General features: G+C 39.6%; 3 protein-coding genes across 10 annotated transcripts in view; 1 reads left to right on the plus strand and 2 right to left on the minus strand.

The window, feature by feature from the left end:
- Positions 1-1,513: 1,513 nt before the first annotated feature.
- On the minus strand, positions 1,514-3,199 carry LOC139469012 (uncharacterized). The gene has a single exon (XM_071251148.1). It carries the CDS (start codon positions 2,751-2,753, stop codon positions 1,800-1,802), a length of 954 nt encoding a protein of 317 aa, XP_071107249.1. The 5' UTR covers positions 2,754-3,199; the 3' UTR covers positions 1,514-1,799.
- Positions 3,200-5,785: 2,586 nt separating this feature from the next.
- LOC139467999 (palmitoyltransferase ZDHHC4-like) overlaps positions 5,786-27,368 on the minus strand; it is a 43,243-nt gene continuing 21,660 nt past the window's right edge. The window contains exons 1-6 of one of the 2 annotated variants that reach the window (XM_071249637.1): positions 18,921-19,051; positions 16,236-16,477; positions 12,809-12,882; positions 11,155-11,459; positions 8,455-8,702; positions 5,786-7,127 (exon numbers count right to left, since the gene is read on the minus strand). In XM_071249637.1, the coding sequence (XP_071105738.1) occupies positions 6,828-7,127; positions 8,455-8,702; positions 11,155-11,459; positions 12,809-12,882; positions 16,236-16,364 (1,056 nt within the window). In that variant the 5' untranslated portion in view covers positions 16,365-16,477; positions 18,921-19,051 and the 3' untranslated portion in view covers positions 5,786-6,827. Of the gene's footprint in view, positions 7,128-8,454; positions 8,703-11,154; positions 11,460-12,808; positions 12,883-16,235; positions 16,478-18,920; positions 19,052-27,368 lie in introns of those variants that run through there. The other variant, XM_071249638.1, reaches the window with a different exon arrangement.
- The window catches only part of LOC139467997 (delphilin-like), a 64,564-nt gene continuing 56,370 nt past the window's right edge, over positions 19,175-27,368 (plus strand). For 4 of the 7 annotated variants that reach the window (XM_071249630.1, XM_071249634.1, XM_071249635.1 and 1 more), the window contains exons 1-3: positions 19,175-19,272; positions 20,326-20,821; positions 25,880-26,076. In XM_071249630.1, coding sequence (XP_071105731.1) covers positions 20,455-20,821; positions 25,880-26,076 — 564 coding nt within the window. In that variant the 5' untranslated portion in view covers positions 19,175-19,272; positions 20,326-20,454. Of the gene's footprint in view, positions 19,273-19,710; positions 19,921-20,325; positions 20,822-25,879; positions 26,077-27,368 lie in introns of those variants that run through there. The other 3 variants (XM_071249631.1, XM_071249632.1, XM_071249633.1) reach the window with 3 other exon arrangements.

The following is a 27,368-nucleotide window of genomic DNA, read 5'->3' on the forward strand; positions in this document are numbered from 1 at the left end:
GTCTTTTTAAAAAAACATATGCCAGCAATAGATATTTTACGCCTGTTTCCTTAGGTTCATGGAAAGTATGTTTGAAACATAAAAATGTGGATAAATGTTGTCTTAAGTTTTTTTTTTTTCAGGTCATAAGTTAGATAAAACACTTCCCCTTGAGTTTTTATGATATTTAAAGCCATGATATGACTTATCCCCCAGAAAATGATTTTAATAATAGGTTGGATTCAAAGAGTATGAAAAGATGTCTTCGGCTCTGAATTGAATAGTGACAGAGATTCTACTGATCATAAGGACTCAATACCTTACTCACGATCCGATATGTATCACGATACATGCATGTGCTCTTATCTGTAGTGCGTAAACCATCTTTTTCACAGAGAGGATGGTCAAATACCTGGCACACTGATGATTTACAGTTGGCAGTGTGAAGTATGGCACAACAAATGAAAATATGTATGTTTTCACTATTAGCTTGCACTACTGATCAGTGTTTAGTGGAACAGTTATTCAAGCAAACATTTAAGGTCAGAATTGATATTTTTACTTAGTGTGCGACTGACGCATCGGTGCATTGTCCCACCACTACTGGTTTGTCACACTGAAATCCTGGAATAATGCTAAAAGCAGAATGAAACCTCACTCACTCACTCACCATACTGAGTTTTATCAGTCATAAGTGAGCAGTTTCTGTGATAATCAAATGACAGTTTGTAAGATTCTTGCATACATCATAAATATTTCACAACCAGGTAACTGAAAGACAACCGTGTGTAATGTGACAACAAAGAAAATTATCCATATTATTATTATTTTCACCTGATCACAATGTCCTCTGAATCAATAGGATTAGCTTAAAACTTAAAGAATAAATTGTCCATGACTTTAATGTTTTTGCACATGTAAATACAAAAACAAATTCGCATTTTACATGAAATAGATTTTCTTTTAATCCATGTATACATTGATTAACTCCTTATCTAATAAATGTATAACATGCTACTAGAAGCCATTCTGAGACTGGTTCTTTGTCTTCTTTGCATTGCATCATGTTTATGATGTATAAATATATGTGATAAATAATAGATGGATTATTATCATGATCTATTCAGCTGAATCTTTTATCAGCCATATTGGGATTTTCTGACATTTAATGCCGATATCACTACACAGGACAGGGATATAAATGCCATCAACATCGGTCCAAATTTAAGCAAAAAAAAGGTCAGAAGAAATCCTGATTCTTTTTAAATGATGATAATTAGCCAGCCAAGAAAAAAATAAGATTGTGTCAAAAACTCTTCAACAAAAAAAAACATACAACATTATTACATTAAGGCATCTTAGAACATAAATTTTGACCATCAAATTTTAGAACTGAGAGTTCTGAGAATTAGCTAATGAAATACACCATGGGATGCTAAGATTAAAAATAGGAGACTGGAGGGTCACACCAAGATGGAGATAAGCTATTAGAGCTATCTGCCAAGTGTTCATGAAGCATGCTCAACATGCTCAATGTAGCTCCAAGTTGATCACTTTTTATGATGATGCACTGCATGAGAATACAAAGATCAGAGTTATAGTATGCCCCTGGCCCACGCACCTTATGATACAGACATCACAAACATGATGAAAGGAAGGTCATTTCATTACAGATATAATCAATATATAGTGTTAAACACATGCTAAGCTAATTCAACAGAATAATATGCCATGTTTAATGGATCCAAAAAACCTAAGAGGAGTATGCTAGTTGTATAGAAAGTGAGTGAGTTATTATTTAATGTCACATCGGCAGTGTCTCAGCCATATCGTGAAGTTGTATAGAGGAGCCTGACAGTTGTGTAGAGACCTAGCTCCATGAGTAGCCTGACAGTTGTGTAGAGACCTAGCTCCATGAGGAGCCTGACAGCTGTGTAGAAAACTAACTCCATGAGGAGCCTGACAGCTGTGTAGAAAACTAGCTCCATGAGGGGCCTGACAGTTGTGTAGAGACCTAGCTCCATGAGGAGCCTGACAGCTGTGTAGAAAACTAACTCCATGAGGAGCCTGACAGCTGTGTAGAAAACTAGCTCCATGAGGAGCCTGACAGTTGTGTAGAGACCTAGCTCCATGAGCCTGACAGTTGTGTAGAGAACTAGCTCCATGAAGAGCCTGACAGGTGTGTAGAGACCTAGCTCCATGAGCCTGACAGTTGTATAGAGAACTAGCTCCATGAGGAGCCTGACAGTTGTGTAGAGAACTAGCTCCATGAGGAGCCTGACAGTTGTGTGAAGAACAAGCTCCATGAGGAGCCTGACAGTTGTGTAGAGATCTAGCTCCATGAGGAGCCTGACAGTTGTGTAGAGACCTAGCTCCATGAGGAGCCTGCCAGTTGTGTAGATATCTAGCTCCATGAGGAGCCTGACAGGTGTGTAGAGACCTAGCTCCATGAGGAGCCTTACAGTTGTATAGAGATCTAGCTCCATGAGGAGCCTGACAGTTGTATAGAGATCTAGCTCCATGAGGAGCCTGACAGTTGTGTAGAGACCTAGCTCCATGAGGAGCCTGCCAGTTGTGTAGATATCTAGCTCCATGAGGAGCCTGACAGTTGTATAGAGATCTAGCTCCATGAGGAGCCTGACAGTTGTATAGAGACCTAGCTCCATGAGGAGCCTGACAGGTGTGTAGAGACCTAGCTCCATGAGGAGCCTTACAGTTGTATAGAGATCTAGCTCCATGAGGAGCCTGACAGTTGTATAGAGATCTAGCTCCATGAGGAGCCTGACAGTTGCTGCAACACATCTGTCCTCTTCACTGACTGACACACTGAAGCATGTACCTCCACAACAGTTTACCACACAAACCAACGCTGTAATTACTGTATGACACAGGAAGGAAGGATTGAGTTGCAGGCCATACCTCAATCAGTCATAGTAGTTGTTGGATGGCTGGACAAACAAGATGTACATACCTATTGCTGCGTGGAATACCATGCCATTGACACATTATTGCTGGTATTGACTCACAATGGAACAATGGACATACCTGATTAAAAACCTGATTAATAAGCAGTGTTTTCATCAAGTTTTAATGTGTTTGATAACTGCCAACAAATAGAAATCTTACAGGACAATCAGGGCAAGAAAGTGGCTTTCTAATGAAACAGGTGAGGTGGAATCTTTACATCTTCCCGAGGCAAGGGAGTTAACTGACTAAAAAAGCCCAGTTCCCCTCCCCCAACCCCCCCTTGACAAACTAGGCTGATGTTATGTGGCTCGATTGTAGCGCAACCAGTGACTATTTTGAGTTACATCCCTTCTATGACCCTCCGACTGACCAATCAGATTCCACCTTTCATATCATTTGCATTTGCTTCAAACAAAATGGCGGTGCCCAGTGAAATTGATCTGATTGATACTCATGATATTTACTGTAATAAGATGAGTCTTACATCGCAAAATGCATCGAACCACTTGAGCACCTGATTAAAAACATGAAATACAGAAAAGATTTGGAAAATATCTGTTGAAGCCCAGATGACGGTACACACGCCATGCAAATTCTGCAATTGTCCGAAATCTGCACTGATGTTTATGAACAGAATGTCAACATCGTTACATGATTCTGATTTGACTATGCATTGACTCGTTAGTCCAGCCAAAACATAACTCCATACCGGTAATTCCTGTCTAGTTCGGCAAGGGTAGAAACTGGACTTTTACAGTCAGTTAATTCCCTTGCCTCAGTAAGATGCATCTTTGCAGCTTGGTTGGACCCTGCAGTCCTGCCTAATGGTTAACACATCACTGTCATCATTCAATGTTCTCTATTGCAACGAGTGACACTGTTACCCACAGGAAAATACTCAATCCTGTAGGAGAGCATCATTACAGGGAAATTCATCACAGAACTCGAAGACTATGAAGCTAGTACACCATCCTCCACTTCAGTTTACACGGAGGGAGGGTAGCAACAGATCACAATACAACGACGGCACAACACACTTAGATTGCTTGTCTAACCTGTGTTTCAGCCTGTACTACACTAATATTGACATCCACAGCATATAAAGGTATAAAAGCACATACACCACCTAGTTCGTACATCGTCAGTACTTCACAGCCTTGCATACTGTACATTCCTCCATCATCCATGAAGATGTGTCCACGATGCCAGCGAGAGCACTGACCAATGAGTGCTGAGTGTACTGTGAATTAACAGCAATGTTTCCCTTATCAACCACAGCCACAGATTGATTAGGTGTCATCGTAACCCAACTGCATAGGGATGTTAGGCCTGGGATGGGTAACTTGGGTACCCCGGTCAGGTGGGTACTGAGAAGGAACCGGGTACCCACTGGACTATCCGGACCCCTGGTTAGTCACGTGAAATATTGTTTATTGACAAAAATTATCTATAACTCTATAGTTACACTAAAAGGTCACTAATTTTCGCATTTCTTTCCGACCATGCACCATTCCTTCTGACTTTTCATATGGTTGAATAAAGATAATACTTCAGTCAACTTCAGTGTATGCATGACAAAATCATTTAATACATGTATCTAAATACATTTTGCCAGGGTCATGGTAAAATAAGTCCCAATCGGACATCTTGTAATTATCTCTTGAGACCTACAGTGGGTACCGGGTAGGGTCAGGTAATAAGGTAGTTGGTACCCAGGTAAAAAATCTGGACTCGTCCCAGCCCTATAGGATGTTGTTCATAAAATCAATCACTGGTTTGTCTGATACACACCTGATCATTATACACACATCCCTCATATAATTGAAATATTCAATGCAGCGATACACAACAAATCACATCTTGCTTCAATGTCAGGTGACAATAGGGTCCACAAAAGTAGAGTACACCTCACTTGCCTTCTACCCGATTTCATTAGCTGACCAAAATAGATATGTACAACATGCAATGGGAACAATTGTTTTCAGATGATGGAGGAATGTAGTGTATAAAAGCCAGACCAAGTATAGATGATGCATCTTGAATAACTCAACTCTTCAAAAACTCACAAACTCCATCTAAACTTAATGGAAGATGGACGGCAGGGTAGGTTGGTGGTTACATGACTTGAAATGAAGACAGTCTATGTTTGATCCTACACTGCAAATATCTTTCAAAGCTCTATTAATACTGGCATCGCACTATGAATTGTGTGATTATTAGTGTCAACAGAGCCTGAGAGTGAGGCTGTGCTCAACTGGGTTGCAAATATAAACAGAGACTGTACACGTGTGATGTCGTCTTCAAAGACGTGAATATTAAAGCCTCATTTCATGAGACAAATACAATCCCAGAGCATATCTCGGAGAGAGTGAAAGAATGTTCCTGAACTCTCCATTATGCTGCAAGAAGTCCTGTAAGTATTGAACACTGGAGGAGACACACCAGCGACTGAAGACATTGAGCAACTGCCGGACAGGACATGATGACATGAAATAACATGTCGCCGAGTCTGACCATCCGATCTAATTAACTCACCTCACTCATGCTGCTTGGAAGCTATTCTTACCCATGCTCCACTGTCAAATCAATTTAGGAGATCTCTTGTAAGGAATTTCACAAACAAGGCTTTGTAGTTCACCTAACACAATACAACCATAGTTAAAAAATTATTGTTTTAGTTATTGTTATCAATAACTACACGAACAGGTACAAAAATATCACGTAGCTTTGGTACAAAGATGTGCGTAAGGCTCTAACGATTGGAATTTGGCTACTGGTTACGAATAAATTCAACACAATTTGTAACATAACTATCACAAAAAATGAAAAATGACATCATCAACATCAACATGAAGGATGAAAAGTACCATGGTGAAAAGTAAGGCATTAAAGAAAATATATACATGATATAGATCATATACTACAAAATAAATTATCTACATATTACAGTTTGTAAACTCAAGGATACCCACATCATGAGCATCCTCATGTATGGCTTGTCATCATCTCCCCTCCGAAGCATGTTAGTAAATGTCTAACAAGGAGTATCAGTACATTAGATGGAAGGTGCGATTCATGAACAGATGCTCATGATGTAGTCTGAATCATACAATCGACACTGTAGGACACTGTAGGACACTGTAGGACACTGATAATGTTCCAGCAAAAATTGCTAAAATCCTGATTTCTCAAGTTTCCTAATGCCATTTGCGTGCGATTTGTCTCTAGCTAAATCAAGAGTTAGAAATTGGCACTAGTCCTGGGTGCCGTTGTACAAAGTGATCTTAGCGCTAAGGTGATCATAACTCCATACCTTAACACAGTCGCAGCGCTAAGGTTGGGTTTTTTTACAACGGCACCCTGTAGTCCTAGCCAAACTGCCCAGTAGATAAGGTATCATAAGGACTAGTAGAAATTTGCCCTTTTCAAGGGGTTTGCTATATATATTATCATTAACAGGACTAGTGGACTAAAACTGTTAGTTTTTAATGCTGAAATCACAGCTTAATTACTTCATAACAGTCATTACCATCTTTTGATAGTTCCTGTTATGGAATAACTACAAATGCATTTCTATAACAAGAGACACAAGCTTATACTAGATGTAACCATGAGAATACTTGCGATATGGTCATTTACCTCATGATTTAATTCAAGCACTCTTTCAAAGCAAGCATTATTACAATCAGTTTGGCGTCTAGATTAATACTGTTAGCAATAAGTCAAATTTAAGTGTAAACGAAATACTACAGACCCTATAACATTCAGCATGTATGTATACACATGAAACCCTGGCATGGACCATACACATCTGGGTTATCTTGCATTCAGATAAACTGCCTTGAAAGGATCCTGAGTGATGGATATAGGAATGTAAAGAGTTATCTCCCTTTGGCTTTCAGCGCTGACTTGATGACACTCCAAGGGAATAAGACTTCGGAAATATTTTGCAGTAGGCCTTTATCATAGGGTCTATGAGCCAGGAGTTTCTTTCGCCGTTGAGCATCTCCAGTTTCAATGTATTCCCTCTCAGCCAGATATGACACTTTGTATCGTTCATTGGTGGTTTGGTTGGTGACCACTAGGTAGAGATGATAGCCCATGAATGTGCCCAGGAGCACGATGAGCACAGACAGGGATGCTGCCAGGAACACACAGCGGGGATGCTGCATGAACAGGTGCTGAAACAGAGGGATACTGCATGAACAGGGGCTGAAACAGAGGGATACTGCATGAACAGGTGCTGAAACAGAGGACTGCTGCATGAACAGGTGCTGAAACAGAGAGGGATACTGCATGAACAGGTGCTGAAACAGAGAGACTGCTGCATGAACAGGTGCTGAAACACAGAGGGATACTGCATGAACAGGTGCTGAAACAGAGGGATACTGCATGAACAGGTGCTGAAACACAGAGGAATACTGCATGAACAGGTGCTGAAACAGAGGGATACTGCATGAACAGGTGCTGAAACAAAGAGGCTGCTGCATGAACAGGTGCTGAAACAGGGAGACTGCTGCATGAACAGGTGCTGAAACAGAGAGGGATACTGCATGAACAGGTGCTGAAACACAGAGGGGTACTGCATGAACAGGTGCTGAAACACAGAGGGATACTGCATGAACAGGGGCTGAAATAGAGGGATACTGCATGAACAGGTGCTGAAACAGAGACTGCTGCATGAACAGGTGCTGAAACACAGAGGAATACTGCATGAACAGGTGCTGAAATAGAGGGATACTGCATGAACAGGTGCTGAAACAGAGAGGGATACTGCATGAACAGTTGCTGAAACACAGAGGGATACTGCATAAACAGGGGCTGAAACAGAGAGGGATACTGCATGAACAGGTGCTGAAACACAGAGGGATACTGCATGAACAGGTGCTGAAACAGAGAGACTGCTGCATGAACAGGTGCTGAAACACAGAGGGATACTGCATGAACAGGTGCTGAAACAGAGGGATACTGCATGAACAGGTGCTGAAACAGAGAGACTGCTGCATGAACAGGTGCTGAAACACAGAGGAATACTGCATGAACAGGTGCTGAAATAGAGGGATACTGCATGAACAGGTGCTGAAACAGAGAGACTGCTGCATGAACAGTTGCTGAAACACAGAGGGATACTGCATGAACAGGTGCTGAAACAGAGAGGGATACTGCATGAACAGGTGCTGAAACACAGAGGGATACTGCATGAACAGGTGCTGAAACACAGAGGGATACTGCATGAACAGGCGCTAAAATGGAGGGATACTGCATGAACAGGTGCTGAAACAGAGAGATTGCTGCATGAACAGGTGCTGAAACAGAGAGATTGCTGCATGAACAGTTGCTGAAACACAGAGGGATACTGCATGAACAGATGCCATTTTTAAGTGAAGGCATATTAGAGATATTCTTGTATAAAAATAGAGAGCTTAAATTCAAACATTCAGTTCAATATTTTAACTATTTGGGGCTCATTCATCACACGTTAATCATGTTAAACAAGTTAAAACGTACCTGACACAAGACTGCTAATGAGATGGGCTTCACCTCGCCCGTCCTCATGTCCACGTACGATGTCTGCAGCAGCTTCATGCGACTGACGATGAGGTACAGGGCCCGGAAACACATGTAGGCCCCGTTGAGGCACATGACCACAAGGGAGACGAGGAAGGAGTTGAAGAAGCGGACATTGGCTGCCCCCACACAGTTGTTGGTCCACACGCAGTGGTGGTCGAAGCGGTGCACACACTTGTCACAGATACCTGCCAAGAAACACATGTAGTTTGTGTACACATCAGACAGGAGACGCAAACAGAACAAAACATCAACAAATCATCGTGGGGCGGTCAGGTAGCATAGTGGTTAAAGCGTTCGCTCATCACGCCAAAGACCCGGGTTCGACTCACCAACATGGGTACAATGTGTGAAGCCCATTTCTGGTGTCCCCCGCCGTGATATTGGTGTAATATTGCTAAAAGCGGCATAAAACCATACTCAGTCACTCACTCAACAAATCATCCTAATGAAGGAAAATACTTTATGATGACAAATATGACTGCAAATCATTCAGCAGAATGTTGTGGTTAACTCAAACACTTCACGGAGAAAAAATATGTGCTAATAATATATTATTTTAAGAATGACATAATATGATAAGATCATTACCCTCATGTGGTTAAATATCATATATTAGAAATACAAAATGTGTCATGATGTATTACACCAGCCAATAGCTCAAGTAATACAATTTTTATTCCTAACATATGATATTCACAGAATCACACATCTACTAGTTACTATTTATCCTAAAGAAAAATCTGTCTAATTCCAACGATCCACGCAACTGAAACATGATGACACACAACCAAGTCAGCGAGTCTGACCACCTGATCCCGTCAGTCGCTGCTTACAAGCATAGTCACCTTTTACAACACGCACGGATTGCTTAAGACCTTTTCTACCCTGGATCCAAGGTTTATTTTATGCATCTTACTGTGCACTAGGCACGTTAAGCCTGTTCCTTTGTTCATTTAACATGCTTGTCCAGATAACTATTGTCATGATTGTTAGAGTGAGTGAGTGAGTGAGTGTTTGAGTGTGTGAGTGAGTGAGTGAGTGAGTGAGTGGGTGGGTGGGTAACGCCGATTTCAAAAGTATTCCAGTTATATTAATTTGGGACGAAAGCCCAAAGTGATGGAGGTCTGAGATGTTTACCACTTCGGTGAAACCCACGAGCACGGGTATGGTTCTGACAAACCTAGAAACATAATAGGGGCGAACCGGGATTCGAACCCACTATCATAGGTTTCTGACGAGCCCAAGGGACGCAACTCGGCACAGCGAATCGTGGCGCCTTAGACGACTGGGCCACCTGTGCTCCCCTATTGTTAAAGCACAATTACCACTGGCTTCATGTGATGTACATCATCACATTGAACTGAAAACATAAGATTTCTCAGTGTGCCCTTTAGCATGTTCAGTCACGAGAAACATATCCTAACTGTGCCTTTACGAAATGATGTGTGCTGTTACGTCTATTTTAGAGGTGTAATGATACGGTGGGGTCGTGATACGATACATATCCCGATACAATACTTTTATTTCATAAGTTGATATTCTTTCTTTTTCCAGGAGAATCACAACCCCGAGTCATTTGTTTTTTAATGTCAGAGATCAAAGATGGGACAATGTAAGGCATACACATATAAACTTGAGGCACTGTGAAGGTTATGTTGTTTATAGTCAACCGGGAAATACTAGCTATTCTGCATAAACTGGTTGTTGAACAGTTTCTGTTATTATTAATGCATTTAACACCAATATACCTTGTAACGTATTGTATGGTATGTATCCCGAAAGAGGGGTTGAATATTGATGTATTCTATCATGGGCCTTGTATCATGATACCATACTGTATCGCTGTATCGTTACACCACTAGCATATTTATTTATCAATATCGCACTCAGCAATTCTCCAGCTATATGACAGCAGTCTGTAAATAATCAAGATTGGACCCACACCCAGAGCTGTGCATCTATGATATGAACCATGCCATTGGTCCTCTAATATAAGTAATTTTGAACCATGCACATTATACTATTCTCCAGGGTGCCGTCGTACAAAGCGATCTTAGCACTCAGGTTTTCGTTACTCCCATACCTTTAAAAAGCAGAGCTCCAGATAAGCTGGGTATCTGAGTAAAATATGCATCAGAAATGCAGTAAAATAATATCCAAGCGTATCAAATACGCAACGAACATTACAGAAACGCTACAAAAATAAAACTTGTGCGTATCATCAAAATATTGTGAAGTAACCCTGCGTATTCGATTAGCAAATCAGCAACTTATTTTGAAATTATAAACAGGCATTCCGTCAACCTTGCCAAACTCAACGATGACAGTTACATCATGATCATTTGCCATCACACTTTCTTGTGGAAGTATCGTGGTATTTTTTAGCCCTTTAAAGCTCACGAACCCACACGACATCACTTTGCAGGGACTAGATGAATAGTGTTTTTAAATATTTAACTTAAATACCCACATGTGTAAAAACTAGTGGGTAACAGAAAAATTGAATACCCAGATAGAATTACTGATACCCAATGATTTTAAAATGCATGGGTACAATACCCACAACACCAAAAGCTTATCTGGAGCTCTGACAAAGACTTATGACAGTTGTAGCCCTAAGGTACCCAGTCCACTTACTACAGTGCTTGGACCGAGGGGGCTTCTCTAGTTTACATGTACAACACACAGCCCCTGATCTGTACAGCAGCTTATCGGGCTTGTACACAGAACACAGCTTTTCCTGGTTGATCGGAGTTATCTCCCCTGCACTGGTGGTGCAGCTGTAATGAAAGCAGGCCAGGTTGATGAAAGCGATGGAGATGGGAACGATGATGTGGTTGGCGTCGGGGTCCAGGGTGTAGAAGACTGGGAGCAGATCAAACATCCAGATAGCATGGCCGAGAAGAACCAACAGACCAAACACACACTGCATGATGTGGTTCCTGGAAGAGGTGGAGCATGGTTTTACAGCAGTATCCTGATTTCGGCAACACTAGGAATGATGACTATCTGAGGAACAAAGCTAGCTTATGCTCAGTCCTCTTAACATGGAGCATTAGTAAATAAACACCTCAGGTCCAACTTGCTTTATTGTTTGGGCCATAGGAAAACAATCCTGAATAGTAGCCACGTTTGGCATGTTTGGTAGGAACAATAATAATAATAGACATTTTAGGCTTAAAACAAAAAGGAAATGGCTTTTGAATATATAGTGTGGGCTGGGAGGGTTTTTTTGTTGTTGGTTTTTTGGTATGTTTTTTTTTTTTTTGGGGGGGGGGGGGGGGGGGAGAGAGTTGGTTGTCCAAACAAGGATGTAACAAAATAAACAGGTGTGTACAGTCAACCTGGGAAAGGGCCTCCCTACATCAATGTATTCCTTGGTGAGTAAAACACTGGAACACAGTATTTGACTACCCTTGTACTAGGAATATTTAAGGATTTGTTTTGTTTTGTTTTTTAAATGGAAATAAAAAACGAAACGTGTGGGCAAACTTTACAATGATGAGGGCGGTGCCTGAAAACCAATACTATTTTTTTTAGCCTTAGATTTGTTTTTGGTTCAGGCAATATATCTGCGCATGTTGATCTTGCAGTTTTACCTTTTGTTTACACATTTATCTGTTGTGAACATGTAAGTATGCATTTGGAGGAACAAACAAATAGGACTTTCAGTTTGTTGGTTTTTACTCTTAATTTTTAAGGGTCAGTGGACTCTGTAGGCCAAATGAAAATATGTCTTGCATTACTAAACACATGCTACATGCAAATTCTGATACCAACTCATACATATTCAGTCAGCAGAATATATTTTATATCTATTTATTATTGAATCATGTGACTGTGCATCAATTTTACACATTCTGATAATCTTTCCTTACTTCATAATTATCTTATCTTTCGTACACACTGGTGTTAACGGTGTACAGTTTTCATGGGTAGGAGAGAGAGACAGTGACAACACCAACTGGCAGCTTTATAGTGTAGAGATCACATGATTCATGGTTACATCAGAAATGTACTCCTGACATCTGATAAGAGCAAGGTTACAGACAGCAAGGCTCATGTATATTTCCCCACGCTGTATTAATACAGGACAACTGAGTCTTATAAACTTCTGTGAGTGAGTGAGTATGGTTTTATGCCAATATTTCAGCAATATCACGGCAAGGGACACCATAAATGGGCTTCACAAACTGTACCCATGTGGGGAATTGAACCCGGGTCTTTAGGGTTATGAGCGAAGGCTTCCACCACTAGACCAACCCACCTCCCTATTAACTACTGTCCCTACCTTGTATTAAACAGATAGTGTGCTGTGTCTGAGCTGATCTGGCGGACTGAGCTTGGGATGCAGAACATCACAGTCTGAAACACAAACATCACCAGTATATTACATCAAGTTACACCCAGGTCCTCACACACTGATTCTATCACCATGTGGCCAATTAAATGTTTTGTTCACTTATCAAAGGATCAGGGATGTGAGCAGGTTTTCCCGAAAAAAGAGGAAAAGTCTAGGGGGGTCTGCGGGCAAGCCCCCCCAGAAAATTTTTAAACATTTGATTGCATTTTAAGCAATTTCGTGCAGTTTGGACAACATTCACACCAAGAAATGTAATAAGTCAATGGCAAAAGTCAAATAAACAAGATGGCAAATGCAGTAAAATTTCGATTAGGATAATGGTCACAAATTGTATGAAGTCATTTCTCCATAACCATTTTCAAAGAAACATTAATTCTGACATTATCTAATCTGTGCTCTTGTGTTCTTTTCCAGGGGCTATTACTGATGACATGACAAGACTTTACAAAGGCATCCAAGTGCTAGGCAGGGGCAGATTTAACAACAAATTTGGATGTAACCAGAAGGTTTTGCTCCTTTCAAAAGTTACTGGCCCTTCTACAAACTAACTGGCCCAAAACTAAATGTTGGAGGCCATGACTGAGTTACCCAGGGGGCTCTGAAAAGATTACAGGTAGAACTCCTCACCCCTAAATCGTCATTTCCTGCACTTATATGATGGCTTCCATTTGCCCCATGTTGTTGTGATTAATGAGCAAATAAAGATGTTGTTGCACACACATTGTTGTACATTACAAAATGGACGCTGATTATGTCATTCTACCGAGATGATCTTCACACGACCTCATCTCCACCCTAAATATTTTCTCATCAAAGTACACGATTCACATGCAGTGTCCAGTTAAAAATATTAAACATACACAGAGAAGGGGTAAAATTTTGACAAGCAAGATGGGCCATCTACTTTATGTTTCAGCAAGCCCTTTGTAATTTTAACTGGCCACAAGCCAATGGGCCAGCTGTTCAATGAACCCCTGCTAGGGCTGTTAGGATACACTTGGTTGTGATACAATACACATCTTGATAGTGACATCATGACAGGATACTTGACACAATACATGAAATGTTGACACTTGACTGTTGAGGGAGACATTCCATCATAAAAAAAAAAGTGAAGAGTTGCCCAACTCAAACATATAAGTGTTGTCTGTACTAGGGCTGGGACGGGTTACTCAGGTACTCGGGTCGGGTGGGTACTGAGAAGGACCAGGGTACCCACAGGACTACCCGGACCCATTGTTTATCATGTGACATATTGTTTAATGACACAAATTATCTAGAACTCTATGGTTACGCTACAAGTCATTAACGTTAGCATTTCTTTCAGATTCTGCACCCATTCCTTTTGAACTCTATAGGTTTGAATAAAGATAAAACTTCAGTCAAGTTTAGTGTATGCATGACCAGATCATTTTATATGTGTGTCTAAACTTTGACAGAAAGTCAAACTATTCCCAATCGGACATTTTGTACCCATCTCTTGATACTTACAGCGGGTACCTGGGTAGGGTCTAGTAATAGGGGGTCGGGTAACTGGGTAGTAAATTTGGACTTGTCCCAGCCCTAGACTGTACATAAATATAATGCACTATCATTATTCATAAATGTACAATCTCTGTTATACATAAATATAACCATAATGTAATGAAATGTATATAGAAGGCCTCGTAAGTGTATCATATGTGGCAAATCCATTTAAGGAAGAGAAGTTATGGATGTCAATAAATTCCATAAATTCTCTTCCTAATGTGTATCACTTCTAAATGCCATTCAAAAGACTAATTCAACGTTAGAAACAAACAGTTTTCATCCACTAGTCCTTATAGTGATAACATATAGCGAAACCCTTAAAAAGGACAAATTTCTACTCGTCTTCATGATACCTTAACTATTGGGCAGTTTGGCAAGGACTATAGGACTAGTGCCAATTTCTACTGCTGTAACCCAATTGATTTTTCATAATGTAATATGTTTAAATCAACATATTTAGTACATTTGAGTCAATTTAACAGTGACTTCAGACCTCTGACTTATTCAAGTAGTACTTAATAATTCATATTCATACCATTGTACATGTCACCCCTATGTATATTTGTATCATCTTGTCATTATTCATTAAAGATTCTAGCTGGCAGGCAAGTTTCCATCTTGTAAAAACCCATACAAGACGGCTGGCGAGACTAACCCTTTGTCTCTGAATTTCATAAAATTTTGATAGAAACAAGCAACTACATATAAATAAAGAAAAGGAGCCCCAGTGTACCTGTAGAAAATCTAGACTTGCTTCATTTAGGGCTTTAGCATTACAGTAAGGACTGGGCAAAAGGGAAAGTATTATGGTTCAGGGATTGTGAGACAGACTAGTTGGCCAACATGCCTGTATGGATGTACATGAGGTAACGAATAGTAGCCATGTTATTATGATTGATGTGGTGTCACTTGTCACTTGACAACTGACCCTGTTTGTACTTCGGGTTACCACACAAATATGATGGCAGTCACAAGACAGATCTAATTGTAACGCTAAAAGATTTCATCGAAAATAAGTCTCTGAAACTTAGCAACACAAAATGACATATTTCTCACAGGAGTGGGATGTGGAGAATTTTACCACCCGAACATGTGTATACACCCTCGACCTTCGATCTCATACATCCTGTCTTGACACACATAACCCATGTTATTGATATAGGACCTATCAATAAAATGCTCGTAACATGCCACGGAGTAGCTTGGTACATCAGAGTGAGTGAGTTTGGTTTAACGCCGCTTTTAACAGTATTCCAGTCATATCACGGCGTGTCAGCTTAATGTGGGAGGAAAGCCTGAAGTGATGCAGGTCTCAGATGTTTACCACTTCGGTGAAACCCACGAGCACGGGTATGGTGCTGACAAACCTAGAAACATAATCGGGGCGAACCGGGATTGGAACCCACAATCATAGGTTTCTGGCGTGCCCAAGGGACGCAACTCTGCACAGCGAATCCCAGCGCCTTAGACGACTGGGCCACCCGTGCCCCCTGGTACATCAGAAGTTTAACAAGAGTTTGCGACTAACGTGGCTATATCCTCTGCCCCTGTTGCAGAGTTTATGACATAATTAAAACTAAACAAACCATAACCATTTATAACCGAGGTGGAACTTGTCATGGAAATTGTAAAAAAAAGAAGAGTTTCGAACCTATGTCCATCTTTTTGCCATGGAAACGTAAAAAATAAAAATTTCAAAAATTTCTTAACAGCAAAAGGCACCAGTTCAGCTTGTACCTGACAAACCTGCAAAGTTTCATGAAAAAATATTGAATGGTTTAGGAGTTATGCAGGGGATAATAATATTTCCAAGTCTACTCAGTACCTGTATGACGTTTTCCTTCAGTCTGCCAACCACCCCGCTGTTCAGCAACGGGTGATCTCCAAACAAGTAGAAGACAACAAACAGTCCAAAAAGGGAAAGGTAGATGGTGAAGAGGAGAATGAAGTCCATGATGGCGCAGGTCGGTAGGTCGGTTCAAGGCCGATGGGTAAGGTCACGCACTACTATCAACGGTGGCTTACTGGCGTGAAGACGTTATAAGCACTACATCACAGTTTTGTCACCTGCAGATAGAAAGAAATCAATGTGATGTGATTACAACATTACAGATTTAACATGAAATAGTCAGGAAAGATTTTGACAAAGGGCGCATGTTAATTCATTTTTTCAGCCTAAACAATATGCCCAGACAAAAAGAACGTCGGAAGCTTATCGGATGTCGATATTTGGAAATACCCCTGATGGTTATAGTTTAATAATAAAAAAGGTATCCCTGCAGGGAAAGCATTTTCGCATATCGGATTGTGTGGATAATACCATTACTACTTTTGTCATCTGGTATAACCCTACACTTGTGTATTTGTCGTCATTCACTTGATGTTCAGTTAATGAGTTTATTACAGGTATAATTAGTGGTAGCACCACTTAGATTACCTGATAAAGGTTCCCATTTGGCATTTATTGTGTCTGGGGTAATTATTCAATCTGAATCCAGGTTTGGAGAGAGGTGAAATGTGTGTTCTGTAACATGCACGTGGCATCCCAGCAAGAGATGAATGATCAGTTGATTTACTTTGTTGTAAATCAATGGATCATTCCTATCCATCAAAGGATCAACAGAAAATATGTTGATTGATTAATCACTGTTATCTTGCACGGTGGATTTGTCAGAAGTAAGTGTTTACATGTGTAGGTTCACTAAAGCCGATGGAATACACCCATATATGGGCATGAAGGGCCGATGTAAAAACAACATACTTTGTTCAAAGGATTAGCCGATAATACATTGATTGACATCGAATAAGTTTCTTTGGGACACATGTAGATGTATGACATATTGTTCCTTTACGTGGATATTCACGGATACATTCCTTGAAGAAGGTAGCTGCCTAAATTTATACATATAACTTTGGTAGGCTGTAATTCTGATATTTGCATTGTGTTTTCTTTCATTTGCAGTTGCATTGAATAGAATCATGCTTGTTCCTCTATGTTTTCGTTGAAAAGTTCTTCAATGCAAGACAGACATTGTTTTCACAAGCCTTTTCGTTTGTAGGCATGTATATGTTACAGTCAATGTATAAAATGTGATTCACTTAGGCAATTCATAAAATGTCAAAATATTTCATTAAATTACAAATTGACTGAAACATCTGTCCATTTATTTAACAGATTGACTAACAATTCTTAAGAGGTTCAAACATGTCAAAGGGGCTTAAAACATCACAGTAAACTAATTATGATAGGATTAGAAGCCAAAACTACAGAAATGTACACTGAATTTCGTTTTCTTTTACACATTTTGACTATAAAATATACACACAATAAAATAAGCAATGCTGAGGTGAAATATTTACTTTGCGCTGCAAGTAAAAAAAGTGTTAACGAAAACCACACAATACCAAGGAAGTGACTTATCAAAACTTCATAGCCATTACCGATGCAAAGATACCTACATTTCCTTTTTTATTTCAATAATAAACTGTATTTCAGTTTGTTGATCATTGTGACCATACAGCCTTACACAATCAATAATGTGCTTACAAAGGGCACAACACAGGTCACGAACTAGTCTATTTTTCTGCTATATCATCCGGGTACTTATGGGGAAAAAACAATAACAAAGGCAACAACCAGTCCCGGGGACTTGCTGTAGATCAGTGCCCCTATAATTTATGTTTCCATTATTTAAAAAACAAAACATACTCTTTAGTAACTTTGGCAACTAAAACTGACATGTACTTGTGACAGCATTTGCTTCAAGGTGTTGTGTTGGAGGCAAGCCCCCCAAACCCCCTGCTATTATAGCAAGGCGGCAAAAAATTCATAAACTTAAACAAAGAAAGGAGCTTGTGCACATTTTTTCCAATATCACGGAGGTAATCTCTTATTTTGTATTCTAGCCTCATTATCTTCACTGTATCATAAACATCTAAAAACTGCCCTAAAAGGAGATACAAAAGTGGCAAGATGCCAGCATGTATACAAGATATATGTCTAAAATAACAAGATATATGTCTAAAATAACAGAAGCTGTCTCATTACTCCATGCCTGTCAACAGAGCATCCATTTCATTAGTGTAGAAGGCATGATTGAAGTTTCGCCGATCGTTGCCTCCAGAGTTCTTTTATGAGGACATAAATCGCCAACACTCAGGGATGAATCAAACTTAACGTCAAGATTCTCTCATATCATGCTGTTATCTCAATTATTGGGAATCAATAGTATGTTCGATGTCTGAATTAGAAAGTATCACCTCAAACATGTCAAATTGGCTAGTCATCTTACACATTTATAGCGAAATATAAGTCCTTGGGAAGAGAAATATTTTTTGACAAGGTGACTTTGACATGATACATCGATTTGTCAAATGTCAAGATAAGATTCATTTCCACCGCAGAAATGATTTCCATTTGCGACGTATCGACAACACGCGACATTTGAATTGGCGATACCAAAGCTCTATTTTACTTCCTGATCAACAAGTAGGCTAGAGAAAGCTTTACCCCTGGTTCCACGTGCAGCATATTCTGCTCTATCATCTGAAGTACAGCGCCAGCGCTTTCCCGTTGCCAGGACGCCGCAGATCGTCAAAATAAAAGCTGCTCTCTCGACGTGTTTACAATTTCTGCAGCCATTCTTCTGCACGTGTGAAACCGGAAGTTTACATCAACAGCTTCTCACGTGGCGTCACGTGACATAATATTGATCAGCGCGCTAGCTTCGAACGCAACTTGTTGCTGTTGATCGATATGGGATTTATTCACCATGCAGCGGTGAGGCATCATCGTTTGATCGGACGTGCTGGACAGGTAAATGTGTGTCACTGTGGTTGACTGCGAGGAAACAGCTTCAAAGGTAACTTTTCTAAATTTGACGGTTTCACATATCACGTGATTAGATTGTTTTCAAGTGAAAGTAAAATGTGTTTGCTATGAGATCTTTACAATCAATGCATTTATCGAGAATATTCTGGATATGACTTTCTCCATCTGATATACGAGTGTGTTTCTGTCAATACTCTCGAATTGAAATCCTTAAGGGTTTTTTTAATATTTTCATAGAATGTTTAACAAATATTGTTGCCGTTAAGAGATAAAATGTGGAGTTATATCTTTTGTGGAAGGAACACGCATAAATTCCAACAATGCTTTACAATTGCAGTCATCCTGTTCAATAATATATTCTCCATTTGGCACAATGGCTTTATTGATTGTAACAAGTACACACCCTAATAGCTCAGTATATAAATATTATGCATGTCAGTGTTAGACACATAACAGAGTATGTGGCGGATATCCCCTTGAAAATGAGTTCAGCATAAGGAAGTATTTTCTTGCCTCAACATGGTTGTGATGAACTCCACCAGCGGGGAGAGATTCCAAATCAAACGCTGAGTGTCTAAATTAATGTGATGATAGTGAATAATGGATGAACACCTGGAGCGATGAGTAAGGCCAGGTGACTGTACTTTTGACCTAATTGAGTTGGTTCGGGATCATAACGGTAAATTTTGAAGAGATGCAGAACTTCTGTTTGCGTAAAAGAGAAATGTTACATGTTTGTTTGTGTGTGCTTCATAATGTTTTATACAGTGGTAAACTTATATGTTATGGGAAAACATGATTGTAAAAATTTTCTGTATTAATCAGATTCCAGGGATAGACGCTATTGTTCATTATCCAAATTGTCAACCATTTGGAGTAGTGGGTTATGTAAATTGTAAATTCTTAGGATAAAACAACGATAGTCCCCCTAGATTTTCACTAGTCTCTGACTACTTAACGGTCTAGTGGCCATGTCTATCCCTGGATTCACTGCAGATTTATCAAGGTTTATTCTGGTTTAGTATGAAATTTAACTTGTTTTTAAGAAGAATTTATATTTAATATTACTGAACTTAAATTTCAGATTTGTGCTGACCACAAAATGGACTATACCTAAAGAAAGAATGGAATAAGAAATACTGCTGCCATTAAAGTACACCCAATCTCAGTACCATCTCAAATAGTGTAATTTGTGACTCGTTTAACTAACAACATGCCTCTTAGGGTGCCAGTGAAGTGGCCCCTGTCATATGGCTTTCAGATATATGGGCGTGGTCCATGCTATGTTATCTATGTGGAGAAAGGCAGTGTTGCTCATCGGTCAGGGCTTATGCCCGGAGACCAGATTCTACAGTTGGAAGGGCGAGATGTGACGTCTCTGTCTGCAGAATCATTGAGAGTACTCGCCAAACAAAGCCGTGCCCAGCCCCCGGGGGTGGAGGTTGTGTCGTGTTTGTGTCAGGTGGATATTCCTGCCCGCAATGCAACAGGGTACGGATTTACTCTTGTGGAAGGCCGGCCGCTGGTTGTGGGAGCCGTGGACTTCGGAAGCCCGGCATACAGAGCTGGACTAAGAATAGGTGCGTATAAAAATTATTATGGGGATTCTGGGTTGGAATTGGTCCCCATCAACCGATGCTGGTCATAAAAGGTGTTTAAATGGATAAGGGGGTCAGGCTTGGTGGTGTGGTCGATTGCGTATACCCCAACAGCGTGATTGTTACTCACAATATCGATCACAGGATTGTCTAGTCTGACACGGTTATTTACAGGCCGCTGTCATATAGGAATATTGCTGAGTGTGTGTTAAACAACAGACGAACAAGCATGTAAAAATCATCACATCACCAACTTGCCATCTTCACTGTTTACCTGATAAACAAACAAACATGACTGTCCTATATAAAATAAATGGAAATCTCCAATATATTTCTGTGGCTAAAGCTGCTATCCCGAAGCACAGATCTTGCAAGTTTACTTTTGTTGTGGTAAGCTTGACCAAATAAAAGTCCATTATCTATAACAAAATCTACTGGAAATAATGTCAGGTGACTAGTTCCAGGGCTCGGAATAACTTGCCCAAGGCACACACAGAATAGAAAATGTCACCCTTGAATTTTATGTACAGTGCCTCATGGTCATTTTCATCAAAAGTGGGGCGGTGGGTAGTCTAGTGGTTAAAGCATTGGCTCGTCACTTCGAAGACCAGGGTTCAAATCCTGACATGGGTACAATGTGTGAAGCCAATTTCTGGTGTCCCTTGCCATGATATTGCTTGAATATTGCTAAAAGCGGCGTAAAATCATACTCACTCACTTTAGTTTGTATTTCATGTCTTGACAAAATTAACCTGTGAAATGAAAGACTTGCATGTTCCACTATCGACTTCCGTTTGTAAAATCCGTTGACAGTATTTCCAGTGATTTCCATTGAAAGTATCTTACAGATGTGTGACAAGATGTTCAGGACTGCAGGAAATACACTTGAATGTTATCACATCTCTCCGTAATTTGACAGAGTATCACAAATATTACGTCGATCTTGCATTTCAAACAAAAGTGGTAGTTCATGTTAATTGTTGTGAAAAAACCTAGCAGACAATCACTATTTGTTATAATTACTGGGTAATATAGACAAGGCACACCTCAACTGGAAATGGCACACCTGAAAAACAGGCTCAGTGCCCTTGGGCACACACAATTTTTTTTCTAATTTTGAGGATAATGATGCAAGGTATTTATGTACAGTTGTAAACACCTTTCACTCAAAATAACAAGATGTTCTCAGTAATTAATCCTCGATTAATCAGTGTCAACTCAGTTTATTGCCTATTACAGTGATTGACCGATTGGACTATCATGTAGGTACGATGTATTTACAGCAATCAAAGAAACAAAGCTTGTCAGTGTAGATAATCTTCATTGTGTTACATCTGCAGACAGAAACTGCTCAGTCCTAACTGTTGATCATGTCCGGTCAAAATTTAAGAATGTCCGGACAATACTTTTTAAAATGTCCGGACAGAAAAATTTAAATGTCCGGTAACCAATATTTTAAACCGGACATTTGAGATTCCCAATCGGACATGTCCGGCGCGTATGACGGTTTCCGGACCCCTGTTTTGAGCCCTGAGTTCATGCAGTTCAGAATCCAAAGTTTTTCCACAGACTGATTAACTAAGCCCCTTCCCCCTACACAAACACTGTTCCCACTGACCTGACTTAGCCTGCATAAAGAAAGTAACTGTTTATCAGGCAAATTAAGTAAGGTGGGAGGTAGGACTTTATTTTATATTCTATTGAAAGAAAGTGATGAAGGAGATTTTTTTCGTTCATGATTACCAACAAAAACAACGGGGAATACATTAAACTCTGCCCTTTCATTCAATGTCATTTGTCAAGCATAGATAAGTCTGCCCTATATGATGCAGGGAATTTGAAAAAAATATCTTTTGGAGCCGAATGACTCATGCAGGATGTAAAGTGGTGCATCGATGCTTGAGAAACATTTCCTTTTTTGCCTTACCAGGAATTATTATGTCTTAAAAACATAACTGGACGCAAAACATTTCACTTGCCATGCTAGATTTATTGTTAAAATATCTAGCCGTGTTCTTGACCCCTTGTATTTTATCATTTTTACTAATATGCCACATAATACAGTAGTTCCGAGCTCTAGACATGCTAGATAAGCTGGGTATTTGCGTTAAAAAAAACACATTAAATAAACTGAAAAACGCAGACAAAATAAATCCTAGTGTATCAAATACGCAATGAAATCGGCTATGAATATGCTATTGAAATAAAACTAATGTGCATATTACAACTATTAGAATAAATGAATGCAAATATTACAACGAAAAATTCCCTTACAGACAGTGACATTATGCTACAAAAAAACTCGAATACTGATAGATTCCAATTGAAAAGCACATCGTGTCTAGTCAGTGTATCTTAAACAGTTGCTTATTGGTGATAGCACCTTTCTTACAATGTCAGGTTTAGCAAACAAAACTGGCTTCCCAGAGACAGAGCTACAGATAAGCAGCGTGTTTGCGTAAAATACCCCCCAAAACTATTCAAAACCCAATTACTTTCAATTAACTTGCGTACAGAAACGTATGCATTAAATGAAAAACTCAAATGTATAAAAACAGCATGCGTAAAAGCCAATGAAGCTTTTTGAGCATGTGTACAATGAAGCTAATCTCCGAAACACAATTACAAGCTAATTTACTTTCCGTGTCAAGCCTATATTTAGAACCGTTCTATACATCTAAAACATTATTTCATTTTTTTTTAAATCTCAAAATGCTTACTCATTTTGGGAAAAACCCAATAGAGTGATGAATAGATGAGTGGAAAAATATTGGTTACCCAATGAAAAATGTAATAACCCAATAAAAATAGAAACCTTCGAGTAAAAACACTATTGCTCAAAAAGTTATCTGGAGCACTGCAGAGAGGGAGCTGCAGGCAGACGCAGACAGGCATACTACTGTTCACATAGTTTTAAATGATTCACAGGGATTGTTACAAAACAGGTTTTCAAGTTATAATACCCAAATGTGAAGAAACATGTGGGTAAAGTAAATTTGAATACCTTCTAAAACTTGTGGATACCCACTGCCAGTGTATAAGAAGGATTATCAGGCCTATGTTCCTGATGTCATACTCTTTCTTTTGGAAGCAAGGGAATGGTTGTCATTAGAAGAAGAGGGAATGAATATGGTTTTACGCTGCTTTTAGCAATATCCCGGCAATATCACGGCGGGGGACACCAGAAATTGGCTTAACACATTGTACCCATGTTGGGAATTGAACCCGGGTGTTTGGCATGAAGAGCAAACGCTTTAACCACCAGGCTACCCGGCCGTCCCATCATATTTCTAAATTTCTATTATGTTTATTGTTTAATCTATGATATAGATCTCACTGAACTTTGATATTTGAAAACCAATCTTCTTTCTTACTCTGTCCACAAACATTCGTGAATAAAATTAGAAAAATTATACATTTAAAGCTTTCTTATCTCAAATGACATTTAACTGTACCATACTCTGCAACAAGCCCACCTCTTCTAGAAACCTTGAACCACTCTTGTTATCACATGCCAGATGGTTTACATGTTATATTTAGGAAACAGCCAAGCTGTGTTTTCAATGAAGAGCTAGGTTACTTCAGATTTAAATGAGCTAAATTGATTTTGCAACCGAATGCTGAGTCAAAACAGATGTTTCAGTCAGAGGTGTATTTTGTGTTATTTGAAACCTCAGATTGACCAATCAGAATCATGTATGTTCTAAATTCATGATGGAATAAATTTCATCATCCAAAGAAATTCAATAAAATGAAGAGTATGATTGGAAAATAATCCATCACAGATTTCACAATTATTCCTTCGATTGAAACTAAAATCAGTTCGACAAAGCAATCGTAGCAATAAGGTAACTGGCATACTTCAGGCACCGATTATTTGATATTCGGCGGGGAGGGGCTTGGATTTTGCATCAAGATTAGATATTTTTTCATTTACAACAACAAATCCTGATATATATTTTTTATTTAAAACTCTAAGGCCTGAATTTTGTTTTTAGAAAAACACCTTGCAACAGTGTAATATTTGCGACAGACAAGTCTTTTTTGGTCAACAGTCTGAAGCATAATTATTGTCTTCAGTAATTTTTGGGGACAAGACATTATTTTTCTTATAAAATCTGCATGCAAGCACGCACGCACGCAAGCATGCACACGGTTAGAAGTTTCAATTCCTGAATTGTCCTCTCTTGTCAATTTGCCCATAGTTATCAATGGCGTTCCAATCCTAACAGTGAGCACATCAGGAACATTGAGTGTGTGGTCATCAAAGCTCATGGCCAGTGCTGACTTAACAGCCCCAATCTGCCTAATTACTGCAGCACAACCAGCATGCATGATTTATTTACAACTGGGCCTGCAATATTAATGTTCCTGGCAAGGCAAGGATCACATCTCTCGTAGCACTGCTCAGTGTAACAGGGACAAGTGGAGGACTTGATACAGATATATCAAAATCATGTGTTTCCATCATTCAAAATACAAGTGTTTTTTCCTGATTAGTCATTGAAAAATGTGAGAAAATTTGAAGTTGAATTGATGCCAGACCCACTGGCTATTGATTTCCTTTTAAGTTTGAAAAATAAATATTCACACTATTACTCTACAAACATCATCGATCCAAATTGCGTTGATCGATGCTCATGATATCAATCACTTGATTGTCTGGTCGAGACTCGATTATTGACAGGCCGCTGCCATACAGCTGAATTTTTTCACCCATGATTTCTGCCCCAATAGTCATGATACCATAAATGACTACCCAGACATACATGATATAAGCCTCCGATCAGTGACATTGTCTGAAATATCAAGTTGAGAAGAAAATGCAAGAACAGACACAATGCCAACATTCTTATACAATGTATTCACTTAGGATGCTCGTTTAGTAATTAGAATCAGCATCCTTTGATCCTCATAGTACCCATACTTGTCACACAAGGTAAATATAATTGTGAATGGATTATGACAGAGTGAAACTCATTTCACTGACTCACACACACACTCACTCACTGACTCACTCACTCACTCTGTGACCTTCAGGTGATGTAATTCTGGAGGTGAACAACCAGCCCGCCCTGAGTCTGGATGATGTGGGGAGACTGTCCAAGGCGGGGCGCATGAGTCTCCTGACCATCCCGGTGGGAAGGACCGCCAACATGCTGCAGGTGGAGAAGAACCTGAACAAGTCCACACCAGCCAAACACCGTGTCCAGCGGGCCAGGGACCTCCATGACAAGGTAGATACAGCAATCTTAGTCAGACGGTGCTTTTTTCAGTTTTTGTCTTACACATTCGACTGATTGGACCAAAACCAAGATTCAGAATGCAGACAGCTACTGTACACAGTGCCTAAATACTTCGTTTAAAGGGGCGGTGGGGTAGTCTAGTGGTTAAAGCGTTCGCTCATCATGCCGAAGTCCTGGGTTCGTGTGAAGCCGACTTCTGGTGTCTCCCACCCCCTGTTATATTTCTGGAATATTGCTAAAAGCGGCGTAAAACCATACTCCCTCACTCACTTACTTTAAAGAAATAAAATATAAATAATACAATGCCTCCAAAACATTTTTGAAAAATTTGTAAGAAAATGTAATAATTATTTCATTGTGGCCTTATGGTACATGCATTACTCATCCATATCTAACATTGTCTGAGGTGTTTGACATTTTGTGAAACGTTTTACCAATCCTTGGTTATACATGATTAGCATCAATTGTACCAGCGTTAATATCAATGTGTGAAATAGTCTCAAAATATTGCGGGCCAGTGGGACTGGCTGGCCTTCAAGGCTGTATACCAGCCAGTTTCATATTTCACTAGCATATATAAATATACCACTGTATATTTTCGTCCTCCAATGTCTGACATGGGTAGTCTAAGTTTGTTAGGTAACACAGCTTGTGATTGGGTACACTACGAATTACAACCAATCAAAACGTGTTTGTTATACACAGTACTACAGTGTCAAAAGTCACTCATACAAGATGAAGGGGGATGACTCTAATCAATCAAAATCTATTATATAACACTACAATTAATATCCATAATGAACCGTTGTTGCAAACAACCATTCATTATGGATATTAATCATAGTTTTATATTTTTGATGGTCATATTGATCTACAGAAAGGAGAACCTTTTTTTAATCAACTAAGAGGTGTACGTAAAAAACACTTAATAATACAGTAGCCAGATGTTTTGGGGACATTTCAGAATCTTTAGTCAAACCAAAATTTTACTAGCCAGAGGTTAGAGGGCAGGCGTCTAGTTTGCATTATTTTATATGGTTAATATCCCAGGCTGGTGGGACACAGCTTGGCAGGTGCTCTATAGTAGTTGACAGTAAACTGTTGCTGCATATAGCTGAGAGACTGTCACAGTGCAGCATCAGCCAGTCAGTCTGTCAGTCGACCAGGTGAGCTTGGGCCCCCACCCGGGTTGCATTTCCTGAGAAGCCAAGGTGCCACTGCCGCAATACAGCAAACTGGCTCTCCAAACATGCTTCTGCTTTATTTAAATCGATGGTCATCAG

Source organism: Haliotis cracherodii, unplaced genomic scaffold, assembly GCF_022045235.1.
Source record: "Haliotis cracherodii isolate W230 unplaced genomic scaffold, xgHalCrac1.p SCAF_2, whole genome shotgun sequence".
In the NCBI taxonomy this organism is placed as follows: Eukaryota; Metazoa; Mollusca; class Gastropoda; order Lepetellida; family Haliotidae; genus Haliotis; species Haliotis cracherodii.